Genomic DNA, 15,161 nt, shown 5'->3' with positions numbered 1-15,161 from the left:
ATTTTTCAGTTGTTGATGGACCTTGATTTATTTATTTATATGCGGTGCTGAAAATCGAACCCAGTGCTTCACACATGTTAGGCAAGCACTCTACCACTGAGCCACAGCCCCAGCCACAGCCTTTTTGATATTTTATTAGAGACAGGGTCTCACTGAGTTGCTCAGGGCCTCACTAAGTTTCTGAGGCAGTCCTTGAACTCGAGATCCTCCTGCCTCAGCCTCCCAAGTCTCTGTGATTACAGATGTGTGCCATTGTACCCGGCTGAGCTATGCATTTGTGAGAGTGCTGGTCACAGAGTAGACATTGAGTGCTCATTATAATTCCAAGCAGATGGCAGAAAATATTCTTCTAATCAAACCAGTGTATTATGACAATTTTCTTTTTTTTAAAATATTTTTTAGTTGTAGTTGGACATAATACTTTTATTCATTTATTTTTTATGTGGTGCTGAGGATTGAACCCAGGGCCCACACATACTGGACGAGCACTCTACCCCTGAGCCACAACCTCAGCCCTTATGACAATTTTCTTTTGGATAGAAGTGTAGCATCTTGAGAAGCAGATATCTTACTTCTATAAAGAAATATCTTCTTCTATTGGACATTGTCATTAAGTGTGTGTGTGTGTATATATATATATATATATATATATATATGCAAGTCTATATGGAAAACATAGTGGGGACAGATGTCTTACTTCTAAGGCATCTTAAGGTCTAATGGCAGTCCTGCTTGGAGCAGATCTGTAGAAGGGAATCGGGTGTAGACTTAAGAGGGCCACCAACAAACCCGGCAGCTCAGTCCTCTGGAAGGCAGCTGGGGAGGTGGTGATCACTGCCATCCCCTCTGCCCCAGGACCACTGCCACAGAGTGACATCAGGAGCTGCATCTGCTCTTGAGCTTGCTGTCCAGCTCAGGGTTTCTTCGCTAGTGTGAATGGGAAGCCACTCTTCCTGCCCCACCCCGCCGCCCCCTACATGCTGATGAGCCGTCACACCTCCCTCAGCAGCAGCACATGGGGAGAAGCAGAGCACAGGAGGGTCAGGAGCAAGCCCTGGAGCCTTCACAGCCTTTCCAGACCCCGTCCTCCACACAGTTCTCACAGAGGCTTCAGCAGGCCTCTGGTCTCTGGAGAGAGGGAAATCTAACACATTGTCACTGGACAAGGCAGAGAGGGTGGATCTCTTGTCCCCCAAGCCCTTGTACCTAGCGAGGGTTACCAACTCAGATGCTTACGATGGTCAGACAGGTGATGTAACTAAGTCAGGTGGGTGGGATGAGGAATGGGGAATGGTGAGGACTGTGGCAGACTGGGATGCAAAGGCCCGGCCCAGCAGGGACAGCTACTACACAGACAGTGGATTAGTGTCATGTTGGAATGTGAGCGTGTTGAGGCTTGATCTTTCTGTTTTTTTCAAGAGAGCACAAATTCAGATTTTTCTGTTATGTTAAATTAAAAAATTATTGCCAACTAATGAAAACCAAATAACAACCACCCTGAACAGGTCAGACAAACATTCCTAAGAGCCAGATTCTGCTTGGAGGCCAGCAGTTTGCCACGGCTGCTCTAGAGCTGCCCAGCCTCTCAAGGAGGGTCTGGAGGCAGGCTTGCTGCTGCAGCGGGAGGGAGAGGACGTGCCAGGGACCCCTTGGGAGCCAGGTCCTGTGGTTCCATAGGCTTCTGGCCAGCCTGAGAAAGCCCTGGTGTGGTCAAGATCCTGGAAGGTGTCCACATCAAAGAATGCTGGAAATGTTAGGCTATCCCCACCCCAGGCACATGTTTTCTATGACAAAGATACCAGGAGACAGATAAGAGGAGACAAAGGTCAGATTCTTATCACCCCCTGGAGGGTCCATAATCCAAGAAACTTCTAAACTTAGATGTATAAGACCACACCAGCTGGGGCCAGCAGCCTTCTAGGTTCATTACCCAAAGAGTGTCAGTGTGTGTGTTTAAGCATTTCCTGGGCATACAAAATGTTTTAATAGGGGCTGGGGTTGTGGCTCAGTGGTAGAGCGCTTGCCTAGCACTTGTGAGGCCCTGGGTTCGATCCTCAGCACCACATAAAAATAAATAAATTAATTAAAGGCATGTGTTGTCTATCTACAACTAAAAAAAATGTTTAAAAAGTTTTAATAATGTAATATTTTGCAATATGCTTGTTTAACTTGACAGTATGCTATGAATATTTTTTGCAGATTACCAGGTAGTCTTTCACAAAGTCATTTATAATGGCTGCAGGATTTTCTAACCTGTGGATAAATCAGAATTTATTTAGCCCAGCCCCTATTGTTGGACAACTAGGAATTTCCAGTGTTCTCAGCATCAACCATTCTGAGATGAATATCTTTTAACACATCTTTTATTATTTCCCTAGGATAAATTCCTTGAAGTGACATTGTTAGGTCAGAGGTGTGCACATTTTTAAGGGCTTTGAATCATAATACCTCATTACCCTCCCAACATGCGCTCACTGGTGGGGTATGAGAAGAGTCAATCTCACATCCTCTTGCCAACATCGGGCATTGTCATTAAATATATATGCCTGAATGTGCATATATAAGTCTATATGGAGAACATAATGGTGACCATCTATTATGTATTTCTTTAATCCTTAGTGAGATTGAACACACTTTCATATCTGTGTGTTTTAAGTTTGCCTCTTCAAAATCACCCTTTCCTTATCATTTTGAGATGGTTGTTAGTCCCACGTTTAGGCCCCAGCCTCTCCCTGTTTCCAGGTCCTGTGTTCCAGTCTGAGTTCTCTCCTGCCAGGGTCCTCTTCTCAGACCTGTCCTTCAGGGAATCCTGGGAAACACTGGGACTGATGCTCACCCTCTCCCTCCCCCCCACTGCTGGCCAGGACTGAAGGTCATAGTGGCCTTGTGCCTGGGCACTGCCCTCTGCCAGAGGGCATGGGTAGGCTGGGGAGGGCAGAGGACCAGGCTGACCGCTGTCTTTTTCCTCAGTGTCCCGGTGAAGGAAGTACTTCCTGGCATTATTAAGCAGGGGGTTAATTGCTTAGAATCCCAGGGCCAGAACACAGCTGGCGACTTCTTGCTTGGAATGGGGATCTGCAGAGGGTCTGCCAAGAATCCCCCACCAGCCCAGGTAAGCTGGGAAGGGCCTCGGGGTCACATCTGGGAGTGGGACAGGAGCCAGGGGCATTGACCATCAATAGGGTCAACTTCCCTGAACCCATTCTCATCCTGTCTAGCTACACCCTCCACACACCCTCCTTCCCAGGGACTTCATGGTGCTCCTGACGCGTCTTCTCAGCCCTCTGTGTACCACACACTTGCAGGGGGAGAAAGGCTATGAGAGGCCCCTTCTCTCCTGGGTCACAGCTATGTGATGAGCAGCAGGCCCCAGAACTGAGCACACAAGTGAACATGAGTGTCACATCCACATCAACACCAGAGCAGGTCATGGAGACCCCAGCGTGGACCAGCTCCCTGGTTGCCTGGCTCCATGTCCTACTATCCCCCATCCCCAGGGTCCCTTGGTATTTCCTTGGTTTCTCTCTGGCCAGCTCCAGCTGAACTTCCTCACCTCAGTATTTGATTATGAAAAATTTCAAACATACAGAAAAATGCCAAGAATTGTACCATAAATACCCATACACCCACTTCCAGCTTCTACAATCATTTGTAAAAATATTCCACAAAAATATTTGCTTTATCACCTGTCTGCCCATCTGGCCATCTAGAACTGTCCTTCCCTTGTCTTACAGGCATGGCTATTCAGTGACCATCTCATCCAGCAGCAGGGGAAGTGTCTGGCTGCCACCTCCACCTTAATGTCCTCTCCTGGGTCCCCAGTCATACTGCAGGTGTGCAATTCAAGAGAAAGCAAGCAGGTAAGTCTCCACTCCTGGGCACAGATGGCCAGCAGCCCCAGGGGGATGTGCAGTGTGTGTGGCAGACCTTGGCAGAAGTCTGTAGTCTCAGAGACGCCTCCAGAGTGAGGATCCGTAGGAACCAAGTCAACCGGTTGCCTATGAGGAAAAGCTTCTTTTTTTAATATTTATTTTTTAGTTATAGTGGACACAATATCTTTATTTTATTTTTATGTGGTGCTGAGGATCGAACCCAGTGCCTCATGCATGCAAGGCAAGGGCTCTTCTTCTGCGCCACAATCCCAGCCCCCCAAAAAGCTTCTTTTTTTAAAAAAATATTTTATTTGTTTTAATTAATTATACATGACAGTAGAATGCATTATGATACATCATATATAAATGGAGTGTAACTTGTCATTTTTCTGGTTGTACATGATATAGAATCACATTGCTCATGCACATAGGGTTATAATGTCTGATTCATTCTACTATTCTTCCTATTCCCATACCCCTCCCCTCCCTTCACTCCCCTCTGCCTAAAGTAACTCTATTCTTCCCTAGCTCCTGGCTCCCTCACCCTTATTGTGAGTTAGCATTCACATATCAGAGAAAACTTTGGGCCTTTGGTTCTTTGGGATTGGCTTATTTCACTTAGCATGACATTCTCTGGCTCCATTCATTTACCAGGAAATGCCATAATTTCATTCTTATTTATGGCTGAGTAGTATTCCATTGTGTATATATACCACGTTTTTCTTGTCCATTCATCTATTGAAGGGCACCTAGGTTGGTTCCAATCATGAGTTGAGCTGCTATAAACCTGAGGTAGCTGTAATCTGCTGATTTTAAGTCCTTTGAGTATAAACCAAGGAGTGGGATAGCTGGGTCGAATGGTGGTTCCTTGAGGAAATGCTTCTTTAGGTATTTGGTTAATGTTAGTCCTGCAGGTCTGAGGGCAGGAAGTTTGTCTTGTTCATACTGTATCCCTGGTCCCTGACAACCACACAGCACAGATGTCAGCTCTCACTGCCAGCCTGTGTTAGGAGTTTTACATAGATCACCACATCTGATCTTCCAAGCTATCTAGTGAGGTGCTTCCAGTACTGCCTCATTTGATAGGTAGTAAAGCAAGGCTTGCTGATTACAGGCAGTCAGATCCCACATCTGAGAGGCCTAGGACTTAAACCTTGGCCAGTGTGACTCCTAAGCCAATAGTCTTAAGCCAGCACATAGTAGGTGCCCAGTAAGTATTTCTTGATTGCTGACTGGGGAAACTGAGACCTGACCAGCCTCCCATGGTCCACTCTCACCCATACTATCTCCTTGAGTCCTGAGAGGAGGCTGATAGAAACTGGGGAGAAACTGATAGCTTGGAGTGCTGAAGTCACTTGCTCAGGGCACATAGCAGTGACTGAGGAGAAGTGGAGGCCAGGTTTCTTGAGCCAGCCGAGCTCCCTACTATGCTGTTCTCTTCCTGCCTGGAGGTGCTGCCTCCTCCCCGGGGAGGGGACTCAAGACCTGAGGCTACTGCAGCGCTTCCCGCCACCCTCCTGGCATGCTCCCTGGGCTGGCCACCTGAGTACAGGCAAGGGTGGAGGGCTGGCTTTCTCCTTCTGCCTGCAGGCTTCTCCACCCACCCCTCTTCTTCTTACCAGGGTCAGCTGGTCAGGGACGACTGGGAGTCTGCTATTCCATTCTGGAAAAGCAGCTGGGTCCTCTCCCTCCAGTCTGGGTGTGTGTGTGTGTGGGGGTCTCAGCTCTGTGACCTGCTAAACAGTTATATATATATATATATATATATATATATATATATATATATATATATATATATATATATTAGTTGGTGATGGACCTTTATTTTATTTATTTGTATGTGGTGCTGAGAATGGAACCCAGTGCCTCCTGCATGCTAGGCAAGCGCGTAACCACTGAGCCCCAACCCCAGCCCTAATGCTGAACTACTTTTTTCCCCTTTTGGTCCTGGGAATCCAGCCCAGGGACAGTTTATCATCGAGCTACATGGCCAGCTCTTTTTATTTATTTTTGAGACTGGGTCTCACTAAGTTGCTTAGAACCTCACTAAAATGCTGAGGCTGGCCTCCAACTTGTGATATCTCAGCCTCCCAAGTGGCTATGATCTTAGATGCGCACTAACCTACGGGGCCAGGCTTCTGAATGCTTTCTGACTGAGGGATGCAGCTTATCCTTTCTATCCTGAGCTGCTCATCCTCTGCCCAGCCCAGCAGCAGAGCTGGTGCACAGTCTGCCCTTCACCTGGAGCCGGGACCTCCATGAAGGGAAAGCCTGAGCCACGCCCACCCTCTCATTGTTGAGGACACACCTGATAAGTGTCTGGCAGCCTGCACTCAGATACTTCTCTGGGGCTGAGGCATTGTTTTCTCCTTTGTGCTGACCCAGCCGACAGGGCTTAGAGGATTCTCCTGGGCCCATTCATTCTGCTCCTGTGAGTCCTGCCAGGTATCCAAGCACTCTGGATGCCTATGCCCCACCCCTTCCAGGAGGACAGCATAAGCAGCTCTCCCACTGCCAAAGCCTCTGGAATCTGGCCTTTTCTCCTTTGTCCCCTTTTGGCCAGTTGGATGGCTATAAGATACCAGCCAGGCTCCTATGCATTAGACGGCGTCGATGGCGTCAGCAGTCCCAGCTTCCACACTCCTCATATCTCCCTGAGACTGGCTCCTCACTTACAGAATGAGGGGCTACCTTCTCTGCCTGCCCTGGAAGGAACTGCACAGAGACTATGCAGATTAAATGCTGTGACTTGATACTGTTTCTCTGGCCAGTCCCAGAATTGAGTGGCCAGGAGGTCCTGAAACTACCTGGTAGCAGGTGGGAAGTGAAGAGTCCTGCCAGTTGGGGAGCCCCTCCTGATGACTGGGTGATTCATTCATTTATCACAAAGCTGCACTGGGTGCTTAATTTGCGCCAGGGAATGTACAGATCATGCCGGCCACGGGGATGGAAGGGGCGTGGACTTGACTCCCAAGGCACACACAGTCTGGAGGGGGAGAAAGAGGAGGAGGCAGCAGCTACAATAGGGAGGTCTGGATGCTGAGGTGGCACTAAGTAGGGTCCGTGCAGCCAGAGGACAGCCCTGCCACCCCGAGGTATGGCCAGTGAGACCTCCTGGGGAGAGGATGGCCACACTGCCCCCAGATGGACATTGAGAGAGGTCTGGCTGCTGTGATTGAATGTGAGGAACTCAGAGACTCTGAAGCAATAGCATGCTGTGAACCGCAGGGGGCCACAGGCTGCTTCCACCAGCCTTTGACCTTTAGGCTTGAAGCTGGGGCCACTTAGACCCAGAGAGGTTGGCTCTCAATCTGGCCCCTCACAGCCTCACGTTCCCAAGGGAAACCCAGGCTCTGCAGCCCCCGCCTTTCACCTTACTCACCCCACGTCCCCCTCCAGCTCTAGCTCTGGCTCCATGGCTGGGTGCAGAGGATCCTTCTCCTCCTAGCTGCTCAGTGAGAACATGGACCCACTCCCTCAGAACTGTGGTCTTGAGCCTTCCCACCTCTTCTCAAGGACTAGGTGGATATAAGAAGAGGGGAGAGCTGGGCGCAGTGGCGCATGCTTGTAATCCCAGTGGCTTGGAGACTGGGGCAGGAGGATCATGAGTTCAAAGCCAGCTTCAGCGACTTGGCAAGGCACTTAACAACTCAGCGAGACCCTGTCTCTAAATAAAATATAAAAAAGGGCTGGGGATGTGGCTCAGTAGTTAAGCATCCCTGGGCTCAATCCCTAGTATCAAAAAAAAAAAAAAAAAAAAAAAAAAAAAGAAGAGGAGAGATAGTTGCATGGGAGGGAAACAGGAGAGAAACCAAAAATATACCTGTCTCACTATTCTGTCTTCCCTGATCCTTGAAATCTGGGTCTCTCACCCCCTCTTCTCCATGTTCCAGACAACACTCCATGCTTTATCTAGGCCTTTCTAAAATGCTCTTCAGCAAAAATTCTTCCCTGCTTATCACAGCTGGGAGAGGAAGTCACCAAAAAGTGCAATAGGGGACCTCAAGTACCCCTGTCGTCCTGCTCAATGTGCCATGACTGTAAAGATGGAGTCCAGTCATCAGCCTCATGGTTATAGGCTGGGTCAGAATTCAGGCTGCAGGAAGAAGAAATCTTATTCACAGAAATAGGAAATTCACCTAGGCCAAGACTCACAAACTTGAATCCTGAGGAAGCCCAGGTCCCTAGAGGACCAGGCAGAGACTATGACAAACTGGAGAACAAAAGCCCCATTGGGAGCAGAGAGAAGGCAAGTCCTCAGCCCGCCAACTGATGCCATTTAAGAAACTGGGCCCAATGTCCAGATAGAAGCTCAACGTGCAGATTTGTATGTAGTAACTAAACAAAATTTCAAATGAACGCTGTACTGTCCAAACAAAATACATCTCTGAGCTGGACTCAGCCCGTGGGCATCTGCACTGTCTCCCTGGTCCAGACAGCAGCTGGGGATGTGGCTCAGTAGTTAAGGACTTGACTCCCAAGGCACACACAGTCTAGAGGGGGAGAAAGAGGAAGAGGCAGCAGCTACAACAGGGAGGACTGGATGCTGAGGTGGCACTAAGTAGGGTCCGTGCAGCCAGAGGACAGCCCTGCTGCCAGGACTGTGAGCTTGGCAGGATGGGCAGCCACTGACATAAGGGACATGCAGTCTGTTTTAAATGGGGGGATGAGGGAGGTGAAGGTACATTATTATTATTTCTAATCATTGCTTTCTCGTGTCCCTCCTTCTCCTCTCTCTCTCTCTCCCAGAAATGGAGGAGAAAAGGATCTTTCATCCAGCATTCAGTCAGCGGCCTCTGCCTGGAGACGAAGCCTGCCCAGTTGGTGACCAGCAAGTGCCAGGCTGACGCCCAGGCCCAGCAGTGGCAGCTGCTGCCACACACATGACAGTAGCCCCAGGGCCTCTTGTACCTTTTGCATGAGACTTTGGGACTGGAAGGGGGTTGGGGTGGGAGTGTCAAGCGGGCCGTTTCCATCTCCTCACATCTCTGCCAGAGTCATCAGCAAACACCCTGCCATGACACACATTACTCCAAAGCTTGTTCCAGGGAGGGCGCACAGGGGCACACCCAGTGTCCTTTATGCCTCCCTGGCCTTGCCCTGGGAGAGGAGATGGTCAGGGTGCCAGACTGTTGCTGGCTAGGGACTTGGCAAGTGTCCCTGGCCTTTTGTCCTCTCCTTTGGCCCTACATGGGGCTCAAACAGTGGTGTGTGGAAGATCCCCCTGTTGCCTGGGGGTGCGAAGGACAGAGGCCCTCAGAGGGACCCAATGGGGACATGGGGCCTGCTAGTGGGGACAGCCTGAGAGGAGAAAGTGGGCAGCCTGTAGAGAGGCTTAAGGCTGGGAAGAGAGGGACAGAGAGGAGAGGCCACCTGTAGGGGCAGGTAGAGAACTGGAAGGAGCTGAGAAGTTCGGGGCCCTGAGAAATGCCAGACCCAGGGGTTGGGTGTGGGAGACATGGGATCCTGGGAGCAAAGGGCGGAGACTTCGCAGGAGAACATGGATGGAGGAGCAGCAAAACTACAAAAGACCAACGTCTCTTTCCCAGGTGCCGTCCTGCCCACCTTCACCAGTCCCCAGGCCTGAGCCGCACACGTGCCTCCAGCCTTAATGCTGATCTAGCAGGAGGCTGCAGAGGGATCTTTAAGGGCAGACTTGGGATGCAGCTTATTAAACAGACTCCACTTCTGTTTGGCCACGTGTCAGGCTGAGACCTCTCTCTTGGGCCATCATGACCAGCTGGTGCCCTGTACCCCCGCCTGGGCCCAGTGGGGAAACGGGCAGATGTCATGCACCCTTGAGCAACCCCACCCTCGTTTGTGGTTTTGAACCCTGCTTTCTCTGTAAATACTGCGTCATGGGTCAGGGTGGCCAATAAGAATGTGACTTCCTTTCGGAGTATGAACACCCCCTGGGTCCCGAGGGGCTAGTCACCTGGCTAAACTGCACTCTCAGTTCCTTCTACTTACAGGAGGGATTCCCTTGAAAGGTCAGCCATTGCACTCAGCCAGGAGGCTGGCTGTGGAGAATTCCCAGTTCCCCTGTGGCCTTGTCTTGGGATTCTTCCTGTTGTTCCCTCAAGCACCTGACCCCAACCACTGGCTTGGGCAGTATAATCTGTTGGTACCAGGACCCCTGGGGTCTCCCTCCCAAAGCAAACAGCTCCTACCTCAGGAGCACCCAGTCTTTCATAGAAGAGAGCCACACTCTAGAGAGTTCATGTATTTCAGAAGGTCTAGAATTTCCAGAAATTGTCCCCCAAATGGTGTGTGTTTGTGTGTGTGTGTATGTGTGTGTGTATGTGTGTGTGTGTATGTGTGTGTGTGCGCATCTTCCTGGGGAGAATGACCCAGGAAAAGAGGATTTCCCTGGCTTCTTAAAGAGGTCCCTAATCTCAAAGGGTCTAGGCCTCTGCTCTGGATTGGAGCTATTTGACCTGCAGCCCTCCTCTCCCAACCTCCCTCCCTGCTGCACCCAAACTGCCATCACCCTGTTCCCTCCACGTAGCCCTTGGGGTTGGAAGCCAAGTGTTCATGGTCGCCAGCACCCACTCTGGAGGGTTCTCCAGCAGTGTCCTCTTGCCTCCTGGCTCTCGCCAGCACTCTCAGCAGGTATAAGTGCACCCCTGGACTCACAGTGTGCGGGTCCTTTGGCCACACTTCTCCCATTCTCTGATGTGGAGTTTCATCCACCGCCATTTGTGAGCCTGGCTTCAGATCCCCTGTTCATCCAGGAAGCTCCTGCTGTGGGCTAGGATAGAACCAGGGTTGGGGTGGAGTCCTCTCCCTAGAGCCTAGGCCATGTTCAGGCGTGGCCCTTGGGGACCAGGAGCATGAGCTCTTGAATGTAAGGACTGCTGCTCAGAGAGCCTTTGAGAGGGTCTCACCCTCGTTTCCATGGTCAGTCAGGCTCTGGACTTCTCAGCTGTCCTGGGTGGGGACTTGGCCCACTCTGTTTTTGCTTTTCCTCTTCTTGACCAAAGCATGTGCCACTAGCTGTCCTTGAGGACATTGTCTTTATGAAACACACACCTGGAATAAAACCACTTCTTACATGTTCATGTGCGCTTGTGCCTTCCTCTCTGACGCAGCGCCCCCTTCCCCTGCTCGGGGAAAGTCGGGGCCAGAGTGAAACCAAACATGCTCCAGTCTAACCCTCTCCTGCAGCTAAGCCAGCCTCTCTCAGGAGAGCCAACAGGTGCCCTGCTCCTGGGGCAGGCCTGGGACCCGATCCCAGGGACCGGCTCAGCCCAGGCTTCTATTACTTCACTGTGGGACACTATGGGACTTGGAAATGGAAAGCCAAGGGCTTCTCCAAATGTAAGTGGCCCTACCACCACGCTCACTTTAGCAGACCTTCTCTGCTTTCTTGGGAGCCAGCTATGGCCCCTCCGAGCTGTCCTTCCCCTCCTCTACCACACAAGAAGTCACTCAGGCAGGACATTATTCCTGGGTAAAAAATGGTACAATGATTCTAGAAAGTCATGCCAGCCTAGGCTTGCTTGATCAGGTAGCAGATGTTCTGCATAACGTCTCCATGGAAACCAATTGGAAACCCCCACCATGTCTGATCAGAAGCTGAGTCGACCTAGGTAAAAATAAACGCTGCTTCAATGCACATGTGAACTGCTGTGGGCAGACCAGGCACCACTAACTCCCCTGGACCTGGCCATTTCCTCCCCTGCCCCCACTTACCTCAGGACTGCTGATGAGGAGTCCCCAGAACTTCTGACCCATGGACCCGAGGGGCCTGGAGCAAAGCTCCGGCTGGCCGCAGTGTGTGCAACTTGGCTACAGCATCCAGTTTGGTCTGGACTTAGGAGACATGTCACAGCAGAAGCTCCTGGCTGCGATCTCCATCCATCCTTCCTTCTATTTGTTCCGCTGGTTGCCCAGCACCCTCTTAGGTCACCTCCTGGCAGGGTGGGTCAGCTCTCTACTCTCATCCATTGTCGCTCCCAGCCTTGAGGGGCTCTGGTGCTGGCTTCTCCTGAGTCGGTCTGCCTCTCCAGAGACCCACTTTTCCCTCCCACCTCTTTTTCTTCCTGGAAACGGAGGCTGTCAACCTTTAGCCAGCCTCTAGAGGAATCCATGAAAGCCCTCCGGCTGGCCATTAATAATAACTGGTTAAGAGTCTTCCCAGAACAGGAGGGCTGGGGCGGCAGGAGGGATGTCTGTCCCAGGCCCAAACTCCAGCTTGTCCAGTAGGGAGCAGTTCCTGGGTTCTGGGCCTTTGGGTCTTGGCTTTGGTTTGGTTTTGTTTTTGCAGTTCTGGGGATGGAACCCAGGGCCTCACATATACTAGGCAAGTGCTCCTCCATTGAGCTGCACTCTTGGCCCCTGGGCTTAGGTTTTCACAAAGACTCTTCCCCCAGCCTCTCAGTAGGGCTTTCCTGGTTTGCAGTTGGTAGAAATAACCCAGCCAACATCCCTGTCCTCCAGGGGGTCTGGCACCCCAAGGCTTGTGAGGAAGGTCTTTTGCTGCACTGGATGGGGTGTGGTCCTCTCCCACTAGGGAATGGGGAAGGAAAGCTGGAAAGACTGAAGTTCATAATGTCCACATGCTCATTCTGAGAATGTTCTCAGTGTGTCTGGTATTTGTCCCCGGTGCTGGTCTGAGTCAGTGTTCCTCCAGAAGAAGGGAGGGGACCCAGGCAGTGTCTCTTGTGGTAAGAGGTCCTCACTGCCAGGCACGTAGCAGAAAACTGGAGATGAGCAGAGGAAAGGCCTGCTTTCTCCTGGCCAGGCTGCCTGAGCAGCAGAGGTTGACGGAGGCTCCAGAGCCATCTGGAGGACAGCCCTCGCCTGCTCTTTTAACTTGGGAAGTGGGGGGAAGAGTGGACTAGGGGTGTGGACTCTACAGACCCCATCATCTGGTTCCATCCCTGCTCTGCAACTCAGTAGCTGTGTGATCTGGAATAATTTGATCTCTCATCCTTGATTTCCTGACCTGTAAAATGGGGCTACTCCTAGCACTAGAGGATTTTTGTGAAGACTGATTTATTTAATGACTGGGAAGCATCTGACCCCATCTAAATGCTTACTAAATGCATGCTATTACTATTATTAACAAGCCTGCTAAATGCCTGCTCCATACCAGGCCGTTGCTGGGGTGATGACACATATATAACCGGACAGAAATGGGCCCAGCCCTCAAGAGCTGATTTCGAGCAGGGAGGTGGACAAATACTCATTTAGAACCTAGAAATTAGGCAACTGTAATCCCACATGGTAAAAGCAACAAGATAAGGCAGGATCTAGGGGACCCCCAGAAGGGGCCTGGGGGTCCCTCAGAAGATGATGCTTCCAGGACAGCTCGCAATGACATCCCAGGAGACTTTTGCCTTGGGCTGGGTAAGGTCAGATAAAGTCAACTGGTCACCCTCGCCAGGCTGACAGTTCAGCAGGCAGCTTGCTGGGTGTCCTGAGCTTTCCACCCTGTACACGAAGCACTGTGGTGATGTAGACCAGTCTGTAAACAGAAGAATTCTGGAAGGAAGTTATAGAAGCCAAACGGACACGCTGCTTGAGCTACTGACTATTTTTCCAGGGCTCAGTTTTCTTCCTGTGGGGAGGGGTGGGTGAGCCCAGAAGTCCTGGGAAATTCAGTGATCCTTGTCTGGAGAAAATTAATACAAACGATCAGGAAGGGCCTGGGAAAGACTAGTTTTCTCCTTGCTCTTAGATTGTCTCTGATCCCCCTTAAGCCACCTGAAAACCAAGGCTGTCTTGTGACAATAGGTCTTTCCAATAAATCTCTTGCAGGTTACTGTGGAGGCAACCTGCTCAGAGTCCTCTGAGGGGCTAGTGAACAGGTGTGTCCCTGGGCTCGACCCAGCCTGCTGCTCTGTATTCCTGTAATTGGAACAAGTGGCCCAGGTGATGCGTACGCACATTTAGGTCTTCAACCTTCTGCACCTGGAGGGGCAGCCATACAGGGCAGAGTTGGGCTGGGTGGGTGGGGTTCTGGACGGAGCCTCCTGCAGAGAAGCCACAAGGGGAAGGAAGGCTGCCCCTGTACTCGCTGTGCTTCCCCAGGCGCTGGAAGAGCGTAGGGACCAGGGCCAGAAGTCAAAGGCTCAAGCCAAGCAGTGGTGGAGAAGTCCCCACTTCTGGGGAATCCTCAGCAGACGGGAAATCAGCGCTGGCAGCATGTGTGAGTTCTGGGCCCAGAACCAGGAAGGAAGAGGCTCTGGAGGTGGGTGCTACGGGGACACCCCAAAAGAGCCTTGGTCTGGCCTCTCCCTCTCCTGGCTGTGAGGGTCGGGGTAGCTCCCAGCCGGCAGGAGGCGAGCTGCTCTCCATGTGTGGGTGGACGTCTCCCGCAGCTGCAGGGTATGGGTTTCACTGCTCACCAGGGCAGGGGCTGCCCTTGTCCCAGGCTGACTCTGCTTTCCAGAGCCTTGGTCTCCAGGGAAGGGGACTAGTAGAGAGTTGTTCAGGTTAATCAGATCACAGTAAGCAGTGGGGACAGTAGAGTGGCACTGGGGCTTTCTCCTGGGTGTGCTGGGTGGCCTAGGCCCTGGGGCTGTCAGGTAGGAGCTTGGGCTGACCTCCATCCTGATGGGTGCGGGGAAGGTGGGTAGGCCCTGGGAAGCAGAGTGGGCCCTGCAGGGATGCCCCACCCAGGCCATACAGACTCCCCCACCTGTAGAGGCACATCACGGACACGGTCAAGGTGTCCTGCATCTGAGACTTGGCTCCCACCCTCTTCCTCACTCAGCCACATCACCTGCACCCTGTTTTCTGCTTCTGTTTCTTTGTGTTGTCCCTTTGCCTTCTGCCTTGTTATCTCCATGGGTCAAATGTTGCCCATTTTTCCAAAGGCTGCTTCTGTAAAGAAACGCCCCCTGCCTTAAAAGAATCTCCCCAGCTTGTTTCTTGAGTGTTCTGATTATCCCTCTCCGGCCTCTGTCACCCCTTTCCTGGTGCGCTCCTGGCTTCGCTTCTCTGTCAGTCTCGGCTCCTTGCTGCCAGGAACCAGGCCTGCTCCAACTTTGTACCTCCCCAGTGCCACATAAGTGAATGTAAAGATAAAGCGTTCAAGCTGCATTCATTTTGGTTCTGGAGGTGTAGCTCAGTGATTAGGGTGCTTGCCTGGCATGCATGAGGCCCTGGGTTCTATTCCCAGCACAGCAACAAAACAAAACAAAAAAACAACATTGCCTAGAGAAAGCCCTCCATGTATATTTGTTCCATTTTTCCCCCTCTTCTCTTAGTTTGGTGTTTTCACAGTGTCCCCCCTTCCTTCTTAGTGGTGGTCTCTGAGTCCTCAATAAGAATGTGCTA

The 15,161-nt window shown here is 51.2% G+C and overlaps 1 protein-coding gene across 1 annotated transcript in view; it reads left to right on the top strand.

The window, feature by feature from the left end:
- Galnt16 (polypeptide N-acetylgalactosaminyltransferase 16) overlaps positions 1–10,933 on the top strand; it is an 89,985-nt gene extending 79,052 nt beyond the window's left edge. The window contains exons 13-15 of the mRNA XM_071607929.1: positions 2,971–3,112; positions 3,735–3,860; positions 8,622–10,933. Coding sequence (XP_071464030.1) covers positions 2,971–3,112; positions 3,735–3,860; positions 8,622–8,759 — 406 coding nt within the window. The 3' untranslated portion in view covers positions 8,760–10,933. The remainder of the gene's footprint in view (positions 1–2,970; positions 3,113–3,734; positions 3,861–8,621) is intronic.
- The last annotated feature ends 4,228 nt before the right edge of the window (positions 10,934–15,161 follow it).

The sequence above is a fragment of the Marmota flaviventris genome, chromosome 2 (assembly GCF_047511675.1).
Source record: "Marmota flaviventris isolate mMarFla1 chromosome 2, mMarFla1.hap1, whole genome shotgun sequence".
Lineage (NCBI taxonomy): Eukaryota > Metazoa > Chordata > Mammalia > Rodentia > Sciuridae > Marmota > Marmota flaviventris.
Note: the sequence above shows the minus strand (reverse complement) of the source record. Positions and strands in the feature narration are given on the sequence as shown.